The sequence below is a fragment of the Martes martes genome (assembly GCF_963455335.1).
Source record: "Martes martes genome assembly, chromosome: 16".
NCBI lineage: Eukaryota > Metazoa > Chordata > Mammalia > Carnivora > Mustelidae > Martes > Martes martes.
Genome location: NC_137904.1, coordinates 45116776 through 45131013, shown reverse-complemented (window position 1 = coordinate 45131013; position 14238 = coordinate 45116776). Strand labels below are relative to the sequence as shown.

General features: G+C 44.3%; 1 protein-coding gene across 4 annotated transcripts in view; it reads left to right on the top strand.

Annotated features, from left to right (window-relative positions):
- The first annotated feature begins 1013 nt into the window (after positions 1-1013).
- DNAJC7 (DnaJ heat shock protein family (Hsp40) member C7) overlaps positions 1014-14238 on the top strand; it is a 30015-nt gene continuing 16790 nt past the window's right edge. Inside the window, exons 1-3 of one of the 4 annotated variants that reach the window (XM_080826172.1) lie at positions 1586-1681; positions 5786-5942; positions 14034-14122. In XM_080826172.1, the coding sequence (XP_080682298.1) occupies positions 5914-5942; positions 14034-14122 (118 nt within the window). In that variant the 5' untranslated portion in view covers positions 1586-1681; positions 5786-5913. Of the gene's footprint in view, positions 1682-5785; positions 5943-10837; positions 11037-14033; positions 14123-14238 lie in introns of those variants that run through there. The other 3 variants (XM_080826174.1, XM_080826171.1, XM_080826173.1) reach the window with 3 other exon arrangements.

Below are 14238 nucleotides of genomic sequence, written 5' to 3'. Positions count from 1 at the left end.
GCAAGATAAGGAATTCTTTATAAAAAGAGAATCAAGTACTGCATTTGTTTCTTCTTTTGTTGAAAAGTGGGGAGAGAATGATACGTTCAACTTAAATATATTATTCTCCAGGGTTTGTGAAACACTCAAGAGACCCAGTAGATAATTGGATATAGAGATCTAGAATTCACAAATGAGAAGTCTAGGTTAGAGATATCAACGGAGTTCAGTGTCATCTACAGCTAAAACTAAAGTTACAAGAGTAAATGAGTTGGCTTAGATACAAAGAACACGGAGGGGGAGATAGTCTAAAAACAGGTTGGCTTCCTGCAGTAGATGGTAAACTGTGAGCCACTGGCAGACAGGGCAAGTGGTCTGGGAGTCTGTGCCCTCCCAAACTAGCACAAAATAGGCACTTTGGAGAGGCTAGTGAATGACTGGCTGGCTGAATGACTTCTCTCTTCCCACCCACTGTGCTTTCCCGTCCTTCCCTACCCAGTGGTGGGTATGGTTTCTGCCCCCTTAGCACTGTGATGAGCAGGACCTTGGAAGAAGCCTACTGAGAATGGCACATACTAGGGAGGAATGGCGGAAAGGAGTCCATCCTTTTTAAATTCACTTGCCCCCTTCTTATTTTAGTTCCTCTTAACTCTAAAATTTTAACCTCAAACTCCCCTAATTTAACCTCAGGAAACTCCAGTTTAATTCATACCACAAAAACTATTGGTTTGGGTGAGGGAGGTACTATAAAGGTGATTAAGCTCTGTCCTTGCCCTGTCTGAGTTCCCAGTCCACAGTGCATTCGGCAAGGCAAGGGTGCTGAGCAGGGTGTTTCTATAAAGGGTGAGAGTACCGGGGACATTATGGAGCAGGGACCTCACCCTGCGAGCTGCCTTATAAACTCCAGGGCAGGGTCTGGGGCGCCGTGCCACCCTCCCTAGACTTAATGCTGAGATGGCACTCCCAGGCAGTTGACATGAAAGCAGCCTCATAAAAGGGTCAGCGTCATTAGGGTGATGAACCAGTTGTTGCTTGGAGATCCAGAGGGGATGAAAGGCGCGGGGTGAAGACGCCCTGCGTTCCCCTGGCTTGGTTGGGCAGGGCTTCCAAGGGCCGATGAAAGCTGAGGGACCTGGGCTCAAAGTGTGTCTTCTTGCCTTTCCTGGGAGGAAGCTGTGGACACACTCCGAGGTCGGGAAGGTAGTAGTGGGAGATCTTTCCCTCCGGAGTCCTAGGTCATCGAGTCCTCAACCCAACTTAGACGCTCCTGCACCTTACTGGAGACGCTCTAGGATTGCAAGTTGCTATGGCAACGAAGCTTTCAGCATACTGAGGACAGCTCAGGCCTAGAGAGGCGTCACCCTCCCTAGCCCCCCCACTTCCGATCCACAGATAAAGTGGCGCCCCCTACGCACAGGAACGGTCCCTGGGCTCCCGCCCCGGCGCGGAGACCACTGTGGACCTCCGGGGGCGGGAGGCCGCTCTGGCCCCAAGCAGAGCCTCTCGCTGGTAGACGGGCCCGAGGGAGCCTCTCTGGGCGCAGCGCCGCTGAGCTGCTCGATGCTCCAGCCGGAAGTGCTCTTCACCGCCTGCCTCCCACCCGCCTCTCTGGTCCCGGCGGTAAGATGGCGGCTGCCGCGGAGTGCGATGTGGTAATGGCGGCGACCGAGCCAGAGCTGCACGACGACGAGGAAGCGAAGAGGTAACCGGGTAGCGGGGGAGTGGAAGGGGCGAGCTTCAGCTCCATGACCCCGGGAAACCCGTCCCTGCCATGATGCGACCCCTGTTGAGGCGATGCCCCGCCCTCCGCGACCCCCCCCCGCCATTTGAGATAAGTCCGGATAGACCCCCTGAAGGGGCGCTCCCGGAGGTCGGCCCTCCCCTCCTTCCGCCTGGTTGGGGAGCGGAGGCACAGCCTTGTTCTCCAGCCGGGAGGAACGTCGCCCTTGTTGTAGAGGCCGGGTCTCTTAGGGGAATCTCAGAGGTCTGTTGTGGGGTGGGGGAGGCTGCGCGGCGACGATGACGACTTCCTTACATCGCCCCCCGGCCCCCCCTTCTCTTGTTAACTTCTGTGCATTGTTGTCTGCCAGCACTTTGCTTCTCCAAAGCCCTTCTTCTCTTCACCCCCTGTTCTCACCCCCACTGCTCAATAATGTACCCCAGCGACCACTAGGCTGGGTCCGAGTGTGTCTCTGTTATTGACCTGGTGTCCCTTCCCCGTACCCGAGAAGTCGGAGATGAGAGAGAAAGAAGGAAGAAGAGTGAGGGCCTTCTCTCGTGCTGTGCACGTCAAACTCCTGCCCCTCCGTCCTTCCGGAGGAAGATCCTCATTCTTCCCAGGGCTGTGCTTTCTTAAGTTAAACAGCAGAGAGGAAGGCAACTGTTTGGGCGCTGTTGGCACTGCTGGGCAGCCGCAGTGGCTCGAGATTGCCAGTCTGGACTAGCCAAGGGAGCTGCTGAGTGAGTGGTTTTCGAGAACACTCTGGATTCTGGCTACAGCTAAGGCAGGCTGTTGGAAGTGGGTTGGAACACGATTGTGGCTAGTTATACTTGTCCTAATCATGAAGGAGAATTAAGGAAAAGGTTCGGAAAGCCCGGAGCCCTTTCCTATCAACTGCAGATTAATTGACTACAAGTCCCTCAGTCTCCTTCCCTCATCTTTCATGTCTTTGTACTAAACCCTGTATGGCTTCAGTCTGGCTTCATGAGATTGGAAACCAGGATTCTTGAGAATTTTGTACTAACCAAGTTAGAAATACAGGAGGTACTCACTATGGCGGAATGAGTAGTAACCAAGCTTCAGGGTAGTTTACTGCACCCTGTGTCCCGAGATCTGTTGAGAACTGAGAGGCTTGACAAAGTGTGTAGTAAGCCCCAGGGATAATCAGAGAAGGCAGGATACCAGAGTCTAGTCTGTTCTTAGTTTTGAGTTTTCACATCATACCTAGTTCTTCTCAGGTGTTTAGAATTAAGCATCAGTAAGGAACTACCAAATGAGAAACAACCCCCATCCCAACCCCCCACAGACAGAGCTTACATTAATTGCAAGAATTTACTTGGTATTATAAAGAGTTCAGTGGGAGTGTTTTGTGTGCTGTAAATAGGGACTTGGGCTATATGTAGTAATTTGAAAAAAACCTTCTCCTACTTAGTATAGATCTTTGTGCCTAATTGGAGTTTTACTTCAAAGCCCTCTATCTAAAGCAGGTCCTTTTTTAAACAAACAAACAACAGAAGTTATAGTAAATGAACCTGAAGTTGTATTAAGAAATGGAAAATAGGTGATGCTGTAACATGACCACATCACACAATAATACAGTATTTGGTAGCAGTACAGCAGAATAAGGACGGGCGTTGACTTAGGTTAACTGCCTTATTTCATACAATTTAAGATGTCCTTGAGTGTAAAATGCACAGGTGTTTTATCTACCACTGAGGAAAAGTACTGTAAATTTAAATATGAAAAAAATATATCTCTACTAAATAGACTTATACGTAATACGTATTTATATAGATCTCTTCTAGTTATAATAAGACGTAGATATTTATTATATACAACTTAGGTGAGCAAATCAAAAGGAAAATATAATGAAATAAAAATCACATTTTTTTTACTTCCTGCCATATAAGGCATCCTTCGGAGAGTACACACTATGCTCTTGTTAATAAGAAAAAGCCTTGTTTATGTATGCTTTTCCAGTGCTGAAAATTGTGTGATGATGTAGAAGTTCGGGAGGAAGGTGGTTTTACATTTTTCATGTATCCTGTAATCCTGTGTAGCCATAGCAGGGCATGGGATAGGGACATCCCTTATAGATGCCTTTAAGTCATTTGGCCAAGTTTGTGTCTCTTGTTACAGTCCTGCTACTAGTTCACTTGGGGACACAGGAGTTGATGGGTCTCTTGGGTTGCTTTTGTGCAGTCCAACAAGGAGTCCTTCCTTGCATCTTGGCTCAAGGGCATGCTGCTGCTGCTAAATTGTTACAGTCCCACAGGGGGCAAAGTGAGAAGAGCTTTCAAGACATGGGGACTCACGGTTGCAGCATTTTAAATGGCTAAATGTTTTATTTCATTAGCTTTAGTCTCTAGAGAGAAAAGAAATTGACTTTTTTTGGGGGGTGGGGCTGTCACTCTGACAAAGTTCTTTTCCCCCCATAGCAGCTGAGAGGCTAAAATAAAAGACGTATTAGTTGGCACTCCAAAATAGATCAGGGTTCTGAACATGAAGATTATTTATTTCTCTTTGCCCACCAGAATAGAGAAAGCTACTTGGGGAGCCAGAGAACTAAATTTCAGAGGTTTTACAATTCAGCTAATTTAATTTAATTTCAAGCCTTACACTTTCCTGGGAAGTTGCTGACTGCTTTATCTGATATATGAATTCCTGTTTCCAGTGAAGGCTCTCTGGTCACATTTCCTGGGCTAGGGAGGTGTCTGTAGGTAGTCTTTATTATGGTAAAATCGAAGGATTTTAAGTTGCTCATCAATAGAGGAAACACTTCTGTGTCTCAGCATGTATCCAGCGTGACTGGATAATAGGGTCTAAAGGAACCAATGGAAGCTGTAGATTTAGGAAATAGAACATACTTATCAGATTCCTTGATCTGATTATCTCTGTGTCTGTTTTCATGGTGGACTCAAGCAAGAACATTAGGTCCTTTCTCAGTATCCAGGTATCTAAACTCTGTAGAGTTTGTCTTTTATTTCTCTATTCATGTTGGTGGTGGGAAGCACTGAACCCTGAATCCATATCTCCGGGTCTTCTGCAGTTGTTATTTATTTACTACAGCTTTCTGGGACATTTTGGAGTTCATGGCCATAACTGAAGAGCTTGTGGGGATGCCTTCCCCAGCTCTTCTTCCTCTCTTTTAAATTCTTGGGGATTTGTCTCTCTAAATGTCTCTCTAAATTGTCTCTCTAAATTTCTCTTGAAGTTCCAGGGTAGGCAGCTAGACATTTCAGTAAGCCCGCAGGCTGAAGGGGATATTATCTTTGACCTTAAATTCAAATCAGTGAAAACACTGCTTTCACCCTTCATTTTCATTTTGGTATACTTTAAATGTGGGGTCAGAGGTGGAGAAATGGGAGGCGGGACAAATAAGTCATGGTTAAGGAAAGGATAAAGGTAGGAATACAGAGTCCTGAATATCAGGATTGAACTTGGTTAATTGATTAATTGAACCTGATGTTAACAAGTGGCAAAATTGTTAAATCAGGGGAGCCTGGCTGGCTCAGTTGATAGAGCATATGACTCTTGTTCTTGTGGTTGTGAGTTCCAGGCCCACGTTGGGTGTAGAGATTACTTAAACATCTTTTAGTTAAATCAGGGGTGCCTGGGTGGCTCAGTGGGTTAAGCCTCTGCCTTCAGCTCAGGTCATGATACCAGGGTCCTGGGATGGAGCCCCGAATCGGGCTTCCTGCTCAGCGGGGAGCCTGCTCCCCCATCTCTCTCTGTCTGCCTACTTGTGATCTCTTTCTCTCTGTCAAATAAATAAATAAAATCTTAAAAAAAGTTGTTAAATCATAACTGGAGTTAAGGTAGAGTACAGAGGAAGAGTCTCTCTGTCCTTGCTGCTTTAATTCAGGTCCACATACTGACCAGAACCAGAAACCAAATTGAGCCAAGTTGAATGGCAGTTGCTCTAGTGTCTAGTCCATTCCCAACGACCAGAAATCTGATTGGCTTAAAACCCAGGCTTATTGAACATTCTAGCCAATCAGGGATGAGTGTAGTCATTGAAGCTGGTATTTTAAAAGTTTTTAAAAGCTGAGTACTGGGCACTTGCCTTTGGTTTTTTTTCTCTAGGACTTTAGAAGATTGGAGAACAATGGTCAGCGGCTACCTAGGTGCCTTGGTCTGATGCACAGTCCCTCTGAGAGCCCATTTCTCCCTTACTCCACTAACGTTTGGTCCCTTTTCTTCAGTGCTGAGTGATGTGGAAGTTACTTAGAGGTCGTTCCAGGTATTCTTTTAAACTCTCTGAACAGGATTCATTGCACAAGTTATCTCAATGTCTATTCATTTTATTGGATTGAAAATTTTTTTCCTTCCCCATCTAAATCAAAATAGCAGTTCCTGTGTTTTATCCCACCATTGGCAGAGCTGTGAGTGTTTGAGACTTTTGAGAACGAAAATATGAAGAGGAGGGGCGCCTGGGTGGCTCAGTGGGTTAAAGCCTCTGCCTTAGGCTCGGGTCATGATCCCAGGGTCCTGGGATCGAGCCCACATGGCTCTCTGCTCAGTAGGGAGCCTGCTTCCCCCTTTCTCTCTGCCTGCCTCTCTGCCTTCTCATGATTTCTGTCTGTCAAATAAATAAAATCTTTAAAAAAAAAATGAAGAGGAATATTTGACTTTCAGAGTCTAATTCTGACCCCTAATATTCTGTCATTTTTGTGGGGAGACCAGATTGTCAGATAAGCAAAGTGTTAACTGTCTCTTTTGATTCTATTATTAGGCTTTTGGAGAGGGTATGTGAGGCAAGCAACATTTTTCTCTTATTCTTGGGAGTTTCTGTCCTGCAAGTTCTTCCTCCGGCAGTTTGCTCCAAGATAGTTAATGTCAATCACCTGTTAAAGTAAGGAACCAAGATAACTTTATTTTAGTATTTTTTGTGAGAACTTTAGAAGCCACATACCAGTTGACAATCTAGACTCCCCACTCTGGTTCCCACTTCCACCCCTCCCTCCCCCCAAAACTCAGAAAGCAGCCTTTTTCTTAATTATAGTTCCTTAGTTCTAGATTTTTGTTGGGTGCTAATGTCCCAATGAGGGTAGCAGGAGATCTCACAGAGTAGGGAACCAAGGGATAGAAAATGGTGGGTTTGGGGGTATGTTATGAAAACAAGATTGACTGTTGCTGAGAGGCCAGGACTTATGTCCTCAGATTGGCTTCTGAGAAGTTTCTCAGAGGCAGCATTATGGTTGAGTCTCCTCTCCCCTGGAGTAAAGGTTAGGTAGATGCCAGCTTGTGACACCTCCCATTTAAGGAACTAGCATAAATATATTGTGGTTGAGTCAGCTGCTTCATGGGAATATCTTTCTCTGTGCAACAATAGGATTTCTGTCTGGGTCGATTGATTAGTTGATTGTTTTTTTCCCCCACACTGAATAAGACATTGCCAACTCCAGTGTGTTGCCTGGTGTCCTTCCCTACTTGAGCAGTAGAGAGTGCTACTGCCTTGTGTAGACTGTATCTGTGACTCCCCTTGGTCCTTTCTGGCTTTGCCCCTGTTGAGGCATCCCCTCCGAATGTCCAGAAAGAGAACAACTTGAACTGGTATGTTAATGAGTTTTCTTCACCTTCCTCTCCTCCCCTCTTTTTGGGAGAAGGATGGGTATTTTAATTGTGCTTTAAAGTGAAAACAGAAGCTGTTTATTCTAAAGCAAAGGTAAAGGAAGGTGGGTAGCTCACTTTTACCACCTGGTGGAGACCCTACCCTCTGTTTTCTCTGGACCGCTTTGAAGCCTTCATGCATACCCAGTATATAGCACCTTGCATTCAGCAAGCGCTGAGTCCGTGGAATTGCTCCACCTACCTATATAGATAAAACTTGTCATTTCATCCGTAGAATAATTAGAAAACGAAGAAGGAATAGGTATGTGTTTGGTAAGATGGAATAAAAGGCTCCCGGGCTCCTTTTACTTATTCTCTCATGGAGGTCAGAGAGAGTACAACATGAAACAGGCCCTCTGACATGCCTTTGGGGACAAGAGGTCTTGGGCTGTGGGAAGGAGGAAGGAATTTCTACTCCGAGACTGGCTGAGATCCCGTAAATTCTAAAGGGTGGAGGATGTTTCTAGATCGAACAACTAGTATACTTGACTGAATAAGAGAAATGCAACAGTCACAGAGTGAAGGTGACATTTTGGAAGTAGTAAATACGGTAAGAATGCCTAAAGGATATTTGACTTAGGGACAGTATAAAGTGTTATTGTTAATAGGTAGCTTTTTCTAAGATTCTTCCTGCCAGTAGAATGGTCTCCAAAAGCCAAGGCCCTGAAACACTACTCTGCTCTAACAAAAGAAATCATCTTGTCCAGAGTTGTATTTTCAGCAGTTAGATTTTTCTTCCACATCAAAAGTAGCCGAATACATCAAGAAAATGCAAAAAAGAGGGGCGCCTGGGTAGCTCAGTGGATTAAAGCCTCTGCCTTCGGCTCAGGTCATGATCCCAGGATCCTGGGATCAAGCCCCACATCGGGCTCTCTGAGCCTGCTTCCTCTTCTCTCTCTGCCTGCCTCCTTGCCTACTTGTGATCTCTGTCTGTCAAATAAACAAATAAAATCTTAAAAAAAAAAAAAGAAAATGCAAAAAAGAGAGAAAAAAGATCTCATTCAAGCTTCTACATCTCTTCTGATTTAAAGTTGTTTTTTTTTTAAAGATTTTATATATTTATTTGACAGAGAGAGACAGCGATAGAGAATACAAGCAAAGGGAGTGGGAAGGGAGAAGCAGGCTTCCTGCCCGATGTGGGGCTCCATCCCAGGACCCTGGGATTTTACCTGAGCTGAAGGCAGACGACGACTGAGCCGCCCAGGTGCACCTTGATTTAAAGTATTATTAATGGCTATTAGGAGAGCTGAACTTGGGGCGCCTGGGTGTCTCAGTAGGTTAAGCCTCTGCCTTCAGCTCAGGTCCTGATCTCAGGGTCCTGGGATCAAGCCCCGCGGCATCAGGCTCTCTGCTCAGCAGGGAGCCTGCTTCTCCCCACTTCCCTCTCTGCCCGCCTCTCTGCCTACTTGTGATCTGTCTGTCAAATAAATAAATAAAATCTTAAAAAAAAAGAAGAAGAAGACCTGAACTTTATCAAAAATATATTATTCTAGCCAAATACTTGAAATAAGTAAAAGCAGTCAGGTGTGTTTTTCTCAGAAAAATCGAATCCACATTTCCTAAGTTGCAGATGTTATAGAATAGTGAACTGTTCTAGTCATTTTTTTTAAGATTTTATTTATTTATTTGATAGCAGAAGCAACAAGGAGAAGCAGGCTCCCCGCTGAGCAGGGGACCCCCCCCCCCCAATGCCAGAGCTCCATCCCAGGACCCTGGGATCATGACCTCAGCCAAAGGCAGACCTGGTTAACAGACTGAGCCACCTAGGCACCGCACTGTCTTTTTTTTTTTTATGCACAGAGGTAATAAACCTTAAAGTGACACTGTACAGATACTGAAGCATCTCATCCCCATTTTAATAATTCACAAATACGGGGCGCCTGGGTGGCTCAGTGGGTTGGAGCCTCTGCCTTCGGCTCGGGTCATGATCCCAGAGTCCTGGGATCGAACCCCACATTGGGCTATCCGCTCAGCGGGGAGCCTGCTTCCTCCTCTCTCTCTCTGCCTGCCTCTCTGCTTACTTGTGACTTGTCTGTCAAATAAATAAATAAAATCTTTAAAAAAATAATAATTCACAAATACATGAAATGTGAAGCATTTCCAGAGAGAACTCAGTCATATTGAGGGCGTTTTCCGAAACTGCCACCCAGTGAACCCTGCATTCATGAAAGCTGATGAGTGAAATTCTCTAACTCTCTCATTGCTAAAAGATAGACTAGTTGGTCGAAGGTGAAGATCTTGCTTTACCATTCAACTTGGAAGTATTGAGAAAGAAAATGGAGATTTTTATAGGGCATCTAATTTGGGTCCCATTGCAATGTGAAGTGCGGTGTTTGAGTGTATGTTTAATTTAGCTGAGCTATAAACGTGCAGAGTTGACTGGTCATCATAAGCCCAAGTCGTCTGAATTGGTCACATGATGCTGAGCCTTGCTAAGACCTGTGTGATACCAAATGGTTCCCTTGGCACTGTTCGTTGGAGTAATTAGCGTCTGTGATGAATGAGTGCTGCATTGGAGGAGAGAGAATGTAATTCCATGATCAGAGGATATACAGATTTTTAACACGTGTAGTGTAGAAGAGCAGGTGTCAGGCTGCAGTTTTCTGATTGATGAAGTTATTTCCAAAAAATAAACGATGAAGTTATTTCCAAAAAATAAAGAAATACATCTTAAAACAGCAAAGCAGACCAAGAGTGGAATGTAGTCTCCTTACCTGTTTTTGTCAGAGAGAAGGCCACCCAGGCCATCCAGCACTGTTTCTGTTGTGGTGGAACACGCACCACCCCCCCCACCCCCCCACCCCCCCCCCCGCCGGCACCTACAAAGAGGATAGAAGTTTTTGAAAATCTTCAGTAGCTCTTTTCACAGGAATTTGTTGCTGGCTGTTAAAGTGAAAGGACTGGTTTGGTGGAGGGTAGAGTCTTTCCCAGCATCTCCTGGCAAGTCAGAGATGAAGCTTATTCTGTGTAGAGATTTGGTGGGTAACTAGATAAATTAGTTTTAATCCAAAAGCCTTGACATTGGCTAACAGGATCTAGGGGGAAAAAATCTGGGACTGTTAGAGTTAGGCCACCTGTGCAGCTGCCTTGGATACTTCACTGGCTCTTCCTCCGTTGAAGAACCTGAGAGAATAAGTAACCACTTCAGGAGGCCCGTGGAATGCCTTCGAAATCTGAAAAAGTACTAGAGATGTAGTGTAGCTATTAATAGGTCCAGTAGGTCAGTTATGGCCAAGTCTCTGTCTTGATGTGGTATTGTATTTCAGGGTTTAGTCTGAATTTTATTTTGTGGCCATAGAAAATAACCTGTAGTGTCATTTAGTCCATTTTGGACCTCTTTCTTTTTGGTTGGTCCAGGCGGACCTCATTAATTCCTTTCTCAGTGCTGATATGTTTTGGTAGCTACATGTTGTAACTTCACTTGGTTATCAAATCCACTGATGCTGGCAGTGAGTGGAGTGACAGATACCAGCACCAGACTGCCCTCAATTCCCTTGTTAACCAGCTCTTCTCCTTCTTTTCCAGTCCCACGCCTTTGACATCTCATCCTTCAGTCCCTTTGCTGTAAGGGCAACTTGAACAAGCTTCAGCCCTTTCTCAGACTCCCAGGGCAGGACTTGAATGGATTTGACCCTGGAATTGTTCCTGATGCAGCCTTGTTCAGTTCTTGCTGCTGCCATGCTGGATTCCAAAGATCCACTTTTTCCTCGGCTGGTCTCACAGGGTCAGGCCCATTGGTTAAAGCATGTCATGTATTTGGTGGGGAGGTTCAAAACGATGGAGGGACTCCACTTTGGAAGTTGGACCTGGAGGCAAAAAATAAGCATTCAGCCTAAAAGCACTAAGTGCCCATTGTTCAGGCAGCTGTAAATCAACCATGTTTCTATGAAAATAAGTCCTTTTCATGAGGCAGTTGTGTGGGAATAGCTAATTCTGGCCTGATGCTGTGCAGTGTGAGATTAAAAACATGGTAACTTGTCACAACACAATTCTTCTTGTTCTTTCTGCTGTGGGCTGACTCTACATTACTCGCTTTGTTTGCTCTAGAATGGAATCTACTCACCATTTACTAAAATGAAATGCATTTCTTGGGGGAGGCAAAGTCCAGTTCACTAGGTCTTGCATCTTAAAGAGAAAGGAGCCCTGCTCTCTCTGTGACTAATTGTTAGGAATGTCATTTAGCTTGTTTAAATCCAGATTGTAGTTCTGGAGTTGGATTTTATATGCTGGGGCTATTTTATGTCTTAGTTTGAAGAAATTCACATTCGTTGCCCATGTCTTGTTCCTAGTAGGACAGATTAATTTTTAAAGTCTTAAGCAATAGCTAGAGATGAGCATTGGAGAGAAAGCTTAGCATGGTAGACAGTGCAAGAGCTTTGGAATCTGTCACATGTGGCTTGACATCCTGATCCTGGGCCAGTTTTTAATCTCTACCCCTTATTTAACTTCTCTGAGAAATGGGAATAATGTAACACCTGGTAGGAAGATAACGCTTGGAAAGTGCCAGGCTTCAGAAATTATTTCTGGCTTTCCACAGAAATCATCTTTTGTGTTGTTATAGAAGCTGGTGCTGAAGTCCCTCACCTCCATGGAAGTTGGTGTTTTAGGAAAGAAAGGGCACCTTTCTGTAGCTCTACAGATTGCTTCCGCTTTGACTAACAAGCTTTCTACTGCTAATATGGTGTCTTTTCAAGGGCCTAGATAGCCTTGGTTTTCCTCAAGGATTTGTGTATTCTTAGCCACCAGCCAGCTAAAGAGAAGACTAGGTCTTCTCAGGTACACTGTAGGCCCAGTGATTCCTTTGAATTACCACTCCGTTTCTTCAGAGTCGTCTGACTCAGCTTCTGACATCCAGTGTTGGGGAAGCCCTTTCTTCAGATCTCTTGACATGTCTCCTCTTAAAGGATAGGCTCCTCATAGTTTTATAGTGCCTTGCTTAATTTAGAGCTGCAGGATGGTTTACACCATGTAGAAAGGTTGCAGTTGGTCCTGTAAATCTTGCAGTTGGGGGGGATCCTTCTTGAGGACTTTTATTTTATTTATTTATTTATTTTTTAAAGACTTTACCCATTGACTTGACAGAGATCACAAGTAGGCAGAGAGGTGGCAGAGAGAGGGGGGGAAGCAGGCTCCCCGCTGAACAAAGAGCCCCATGCGGGGCTCGATCCCAGGACCATGAGATCATGACCTGAACTGGAGGCAAAGGCCCAACCCAGTGAGCCACCCAGGCACCCCTCTTGAGGACTTTTAATAGCAAATGGCTGCTTTATAGCATTGTACCAGTTGGTGTAAATTATTCAGACAGATTTATGTCCATCACAGTTCAAATCTGTCAACATTTATAAATCATTCCCATTTTCCTTCTCCTTTCTTCTAGCAGCCTTTTTATGTTAGTAGGGCTTGCCAGGACAGTGCTGGAGAAGAATGCAAAGGGAGATCGCCTCAATAAAAGGAGGGCGGCTTTGCCACTTTATAGTTTAAAATACGTTAAGTAAATAAATCAAATCTTCCCAGTGCCAATGTCCATAGAATCAAGCTGTAAACTCCCATACCATCACTATGTTAAGAATTAGGTACTTCTGTCCCTACTTCCCTTGCACTGGATTCTTTTTTGGGTATGTAGAGGACAGAAAAAGAAACAGATTCTTCCTTATAACAAAAATGCTCAGATATTTAGTTATGTTGCGGGAATCACTTGGGTAAAGAATTAATATTTGTCACTCAGTTTGGTCATTAGAATGATTTGGTGTATCTTTGGTAGAAGTTACTAGTTCTTTTAAAACATTGTTAGTCATGTCTTACCCGATTCTCATTCCTTGGTCTGGAATATAATTCTCCTTACATAACATTATTCCTTTCAGAAAGTACAATTTGTCTAATGGCACAGCTTCAAAAACAGATCTTGGAATAGGGCAGAAATTCTGGTGTTACCCACTTGGTGGTTATACAAGGTACTATAGGAACGGTAGGGGGGCATAAGTACCCACATAGATTTGATAGGCAGAGAGAGCATCAGTAGATGGGTGCTAATGAGAGCATGGCACTGGCAGGCTCTACCTCATATGTCCCTGTTATCCAAGTTCTTGGTCTCTGCTGTCACTCAGCTCCGTCCTCCATCTTAAACACCAGTATGCTATGCTTTTAACTCCTTTGCCACCTGCTTTTGCTCTGCTTGTCCTTTCAGTGATAGATGGATGAGCCAGTTTTCAAGAAAATAAATCATTAGAACTCTAAGGATGTGACCCATTTCACATTCAGAAATCATTGCCCCTGAATGGAGTGATCTGTAACTGAATTTTTATGTTTTCTAAAGAGGCAGCAGTAGTGACACAATGGAAAGGAAATAAATGTAAAAATTCAGGGGCACCTGGCTAGCTCAGAGGAACATGCAACTCTTGATTTCGGGGTAATGTGTTTGAGCCCCGTGTTGGGTGTAGAGATTATTTAATAAATAAATAAACTTTAAAAATTTCAGTCTCTGTGAGAGGATGTCTAAATTTGCTTGTTGTAGGGGATATGACTATAGGCAGGAATAGCGAGGAAAGGCAGGTAACATGAGAGAAGTTTTCTTTGTTTAGTTTGAATGTATCTAAGTGACAGAAAAAATAGCATCAAACAAATCTATAAATTCCTTCAAGTATCTAGACCAAAGATTGCTCCCATGAGATTACAGAGGTTAGTCCCTGTGTGTAACATGCTCCTCTTTCTCTTTCCTTTTCAGGGAAGCAGAGTCTTTCAAGGAACAAGGAAATGCATACTATGCCAAGAAAGATTACAATGAAGCTTATAACTATTATACAAAAGCCATAGGTGAGAAGGACCTACTGCTTATGTTGGAAGATAAATTTGCTAAATATAAATTCTATTATAAGTAGCGCCTCGTGAAAAAGTAGCCTTTGGCTTAGTGGGTTCATAACTTTGTGAAA